We start from the raw sequence: 5,291 nt of genomic DNA, 5'->3' as shown, positions 1-5,291 counted from the left end.
AAATAAAGAACTTCATGTGTGACATTCTTATTTTGAAACTCCACTAAAAATGGAATATGATAAAAGATTGTCTCAAATATTTGTTCCTTGAATTTGACTAGGTAATATACACAAATTTCATGCAAAAATGTCATGAAAAGGCTTAATTCACTAAGTCTCTCTTCTAAATCCAATAAATATTATTGCTCTGGGTTTTTAGTAATTCTCACAATTGCTCCATCCTCTCAGAGTTCTGTATGCTAGAAATAAAATAGCTTTGCTTGAAATGTAAAGGTTAAGAAACACGTTGGCACAATGTTGGTAAGCAAAGGAAACATGTATTCTAGCCACTTTCTGTTATTCAAGGCTGTGATTTAAGATGTTGTGAACTTACCATAACTATCCTACACATTGGTCTTAGTTCTAATAATGACATTGGAAATAACAAATCATTATGGGTGTCACTCATACTCAAAATTACATTTTTAAAAATATTAAATGTGAAGAAAATGTATATTCTGTATTAGTTGGAAAATTCTATTTTACTATAGAATTCACCCTCATAGTCTGGAAATATTCATTTTCTACTTTTTATGTTGCAGATAAAATTCAGAATAATAAATCTTGGAAAGATGTTACAGAGACATCAGACCTTTTTTGAGAGCATGTTGATGTTCAAAGAATAGAGTCTGGAACTTATTTCAGAATTAGGACTTACTTTCCTCCTTGAAATTTTGTCACTGAGTGATGAATTTCAGCCCAAATTCCAATTAACTGAATAATTAATTATCCATATCAAGGTCATAGAGCTTTAGTTTCTCTTAGGACCATTCTTTCTTCAGTAACCTTTGGATTCCTTGTCTGATGTCCTGGGTTCTCACCCCATAAACAATAGAGTTGAGGGCTGCAGGGATGACATGGTGAAGGACATTGAGCAAGACTGGTACATCAGGAGAGACTTTCTTCTTAGCCACATGAGTGAGGACAAAGACCAGAAGAATGGTGCTAAAGAAGAGAATAAGGATGAAATGGGAGCCGCATGTACTTAGGGCTTTGGCCACAGCACCCTCTGCCTTGAGTCTCAGCACAGCCCTCAGTATGAGGCTGTAAGAGAGAAAGATGAGGATGAGGTCAGAGCCTAGCGAAGTCCAGCCTCCAGCAAACTGGTAAAGGCGATTGACAGTGACATCATCACAAGAGAGCCTGGAGACAGACATATTGGCACAGATGCAGTTCTCAATGACATTTTTCCCACAGTAATGGAGTTGTGCTGAAAGAATGGGGATGGGGGTAGGCAAAAGGATATTCCTGGTCAGTATGAAAATGGCAGCCTTGATTACAAATTGGTCATTGATGATGGAAGGGTACCGCAGAGGGTGACAGATGGCCACATAGCGATCATAGGCCATGACCATGAAAGTGCAGGACTCCATGGCTAGGAAGCTGTTCATGATGAACATCTGAAGGAAGCAGGCAAAGAAGCTGATGGATTTGCTGTCAAACCAGAAGATAGCCAGGACCTTGGGGATGACAGTGAGGCAGAGCACAATGTCCAGCAGGGAAAGGAGACTGAGCAGGTAGTACATGGGCTCATGCAGAGAGGCCTCCATCCGGATGGTGATCAGAAGAATCGTATTTGCCCCCATGGCCAGGAGGAAGAGGAGGCCGAGAGGCAGGGACAGCCAGAGTCTCCAGTGTGGGGACCTGACCAAACAGTTAAGGAGGAAGCCTGAAACTCCAGCGGAGCTGGTGTCATTTTGATATGCTGCCATTTTTTGCCATTTATATTTACAATTTTCTTATGATCTGTAAAATTAGGATAAAATATTAGCTAGTGACTCAAGATACATGGTGCTAGAGTAACTTCTCTTTCCAGTGCACAATTGTCACAGGTTAACCAGCCCAGGTAAGGTTATCTGTCCATTCTTAGTGTCATGTTACAACAATGTTTTGATCACTTTAAACATTTTGAACACTAAGGTAGTTTATATACACATTTTATTTATTGAATGGTTGGCTTCAATAAAATTGTTCTGTATTTACAGCCAGGAAAAAGCAGAAAAGTACTTAGATTACCTTTGTGTGACAGATAAAACCCTGTCTGTCCTTGTAAATTTGTTTCTTTTTTGTTAATGACTACCTAGGCTCCCGTGTCTGCAATGGATTTATTAGACCATGCCTAACTTTCCGAGCATGGTGTAGTGAAGAGGTTTAAATATATCCAGCCCCCTTACCATCTCTATTGTGACCCCTCAGTTTTACTTTCTTTTCTTTGGTATTTATTATATACTATGAATATAGCGGCAAAATTTCATTTTTATTTGACCCATCTTTTATTTGTCATATTCATAACTTCTGAAAATGGTGATCCTCAAAGAAAATGAGAAATTCCATAGAGCTACAAGTGAAAAATTAGCATGATTAAACAAGATGAACAATTACATCTCTTAATTGCAACAGTATGTGGGTGATGGAGTCCACTTTTAAGGTCCCTTTCCAATTTTCATCTTGCACACCGATATAAATTTTGTACCTTCTTGAAGATATTTTGATGTTACCTTTTGATGTTATTCTTTTTTTCATATAGTTTTCCCTTGGCTTTCTACTGGGTAGTAGAGTCCTAAACTTGAATTAGAAGCTATTCTTACTCTCAAGAAAATAAATCACTCTGGGGGATAATGAATCTGAATAAAAATAAAGTGTGAACAAAGATAGGGCCATGCACAAATTATTATGAAAAATTAGGTGAGAGTTGACCAAAAGTGAAGGTCTGTCCAGAGGAAGTAACTATTAATGGATGATGTGGCATCCTTGTGTATAGTCATGGTAATCTTTCTCATGTTTACTTGTACTTGTCGAGAAAGAGAGAGAGAGAGAGAGAGAGAGAGAGAGAGAGAGAGAGAGAGAGAGAGAGAAGCTGAGACAGAGGGGGGCATCTGGTATTTCAGATGAGCATACAGTGAAGAGGGAGAAGTGTGTGAGTGTGTATCTCTTGTCTCCTGAAGGGCTTTGGGATCACTATTTTAGACCTAGGTTGAAATTTCGGAGAGTGATATGAGTTCATTTCCCCCCTTTTCATTTAGTCTTCCTTTTCCCTTCTAATTTATACAGCTCAATCCTTTTCCTAGGCTTTAAAAAATTTTTTAAAAAAACTTTATTTAAAAGGAAAAAGAGAACAAAACAAAACAAAGCAGTGTAAGGGTACAATTAATACAGAACTACAAAAAAAAAAAAAAAAACCAGTAAGAAATCACTAGTTAATAGATTAAAATTATCATCTTAGAGATAGTTGCTCAAGTCACAGTATCAAAGCATACAAAGTGGACATTCAAACAGTGAGACTGCAAACAGTTGTGTTAAATGATCCAACAAAAAACACTAATATGGGCATCTATTTAACACCCCTAAACACACCTGCAGTTGTATACTTTAGAGCACTTTTTTTCCTCTCTTTTTTACAACAAAATTTACACATTTTGGATTTTATTACTCCTTAGTTCTTATTACTTTTTTTTTGGAAGAGAATAAAGTCAAATATGGCAAAACAAAACTGCCAGTCAAAACCAAGGATAGACATAGCACATGATGTAAGAACAGAGTACAAGGTTATCAACAATGGTTACCATAATGCCTCTTGCTTCCTTAAAAAGAATTATCTCATTAGGTATTATAAAGTTGAACAAAACAGTATAGAACAAGACCAATAAAACCTAAACCTTGTAAACACTACAGGACTTCCAAAGAAGATAATAATCAAACCGAAATGGGCATGATAGTGAATGTTATTGCCTTCAAAGTACTTGCCTATACCTTCAAAATTGATACTATCATACAGAACGGAATAGAGTCTAATCAGTCAAAACAAGATTGTGGGAGTATTACAGGACTTCCTAGGCTTCATGGTAGGCACACAACATGCCACTAGAGAAACTTCTTTTAAGAAGTGGAAGAGTTGTTGGGATCATCTAGGTTTATAAGATTCATTTTGGTAGGTAAGACATTTACCTCTTCAGTGAATTTCAGACATTGCTGATTCTACCCACAGAGAGGTAGCACACTTCTCTTCCATTAAAATGTTCTATTTTGGCACCCCTCTGCACTCTTTTCCCAGCTTTTAACAATTTTTTAGACTGCCCCAAAATCTAGTAAACTATTACTTTGTTTTCACCACACAGATGTCCAGCTTTGGTCTTTATGTCCAACTTCTGAAATCAGACAAACTAAATTTAATTTTTATCCCATTATTCAAAGTTGTTAAAGGCAGATTTTTGTAAGAAAGCCCTTAAATTTCTTTATTAATAATTGAAAACTCCAACATTTCAAAGCTAGGCTACAGATGATGCACTTTATAGCTCTCACACTGAGGGTTAGTCTCTTTCAGACAAACTACAGCTTCCCTGTATTTCTTTTGCCACCAAGCACCCAGAGCAGAACTACAGAAAGAAGGTTGTAACATATAGTCTCTTATATACTCATCCTAACCTGAGAAGACTATGATCACTTCCACCTTGTCACACTACTCCAGCTTTACCAACCAGGAAGGGGAACGTAGGCCAAGACCTAAGAGACAGGTGTCTTGTGTTTTCGCTAGTCTAGATGCAGTCACCCCTCTGTACTCTTTTCCCAGACTCACTTACTGAGGAGATGATGCATAGGGTCTGGATCCCCAGACTCTGGTTAGTTCCAGAAGTACCTGTGGCAGTTTTAACTCTGACACCTCAGGGACCCTATCCTCCAAGAACCTCTCAATTCCATCTCTTCTGGGCATGGAAGCCCCTGCTGGGACATTTGGCCAGGTAGATGGAAGAAAAATATTTCCTTTGTTTCTGCAAAGAGCTTCTCTGGTAACCCAGACATGTTTTTGCTGTTTGTGTCCCTTAGGCAGGAAGTCAATTTCTTGGGTACAGAGATATTACATACACGTACGGGTATTTCAAAGCTCAATTCCATGTGTAGTTTGTATTTTCCACAGATTGCATAAGCACACTGAGGCATTTTTGGGAATTTCTTACACTCATTGATCAGATAAGTGCAACCCAGGCAATTAAGTGAATCTCTGTTAATATGCTTGACAGTTAGCATGATGTAGTAATGATTAAGGTGGAAGAAAAAATGAATAAAATCTTATTGAGAAAATTTAGTATACGCTGATGCATTGGTCAGCATGCCATTACTGGGACAAAGTACCTGCCATAGATAACTCAAGGAAGGTGGCGACAACCTGGCTCACAGTTTCAGTGTTTTTATAGCCTTGGTCCTTGACTCCAAGGTGAAACTGTGATGGTAGAAGGGCACTGCAGAAGAAAATTGCG

The 5,291-nt window shown here is 37.9% G+C and overlaps 1 protein-coding gene across 1 annotated transcript; it reads right to left on the bottom strand.

The window, feature by feature from the left end:
• Positions 1-800: 800 nt before the first annotated feature.
• On the bottom strand, positions 801-1,751 carry LOC100722519 (olfactory receptor 56A3). Its single transcript, XM_003465325.1, has one exon. It carries the CDS (start codon positions 1,749-1,751, stop codon positions 801-803), a length of 951 nt encoding a protein of 316 aa, XP_003465373.1.
• Between the last annotated feature and the right edge of the window lie 3,540 nt (positions 1,752-5,291).

This window comes from Cavia porcellus, unplaced genomic scaffold, assembly GCF_034190915.1.
Source record: "Cavia porcellus strain 051 isolate PalLab524CR breed Dunkin Hartley unplaced genomic scaffold, mCavPor4.1 scaffold_9, whole genome shotgun sequence".
Lineage (NCBI taxonomy): Eukaryota > Metazoa > Chordata > Mammalia > Rodentia > Caviidae > Cavia > Cavia porcellus.
The sequence above is the reverse complement of the archived record's forward strand: the minus strand, read 5'-3'. Positions and strand labels throughout refer to the sequence as shown.

Bases quoted from the DNA above. Each gene is read 5' to 3' on its own strand.
- LOC100722519 (XM_003465325.1), bottom strand. From the start codon at position 1,751: ATGGCAGCATATCAAAATGACACCAGCTCCGCTGGAGTTTCAGGCTTC.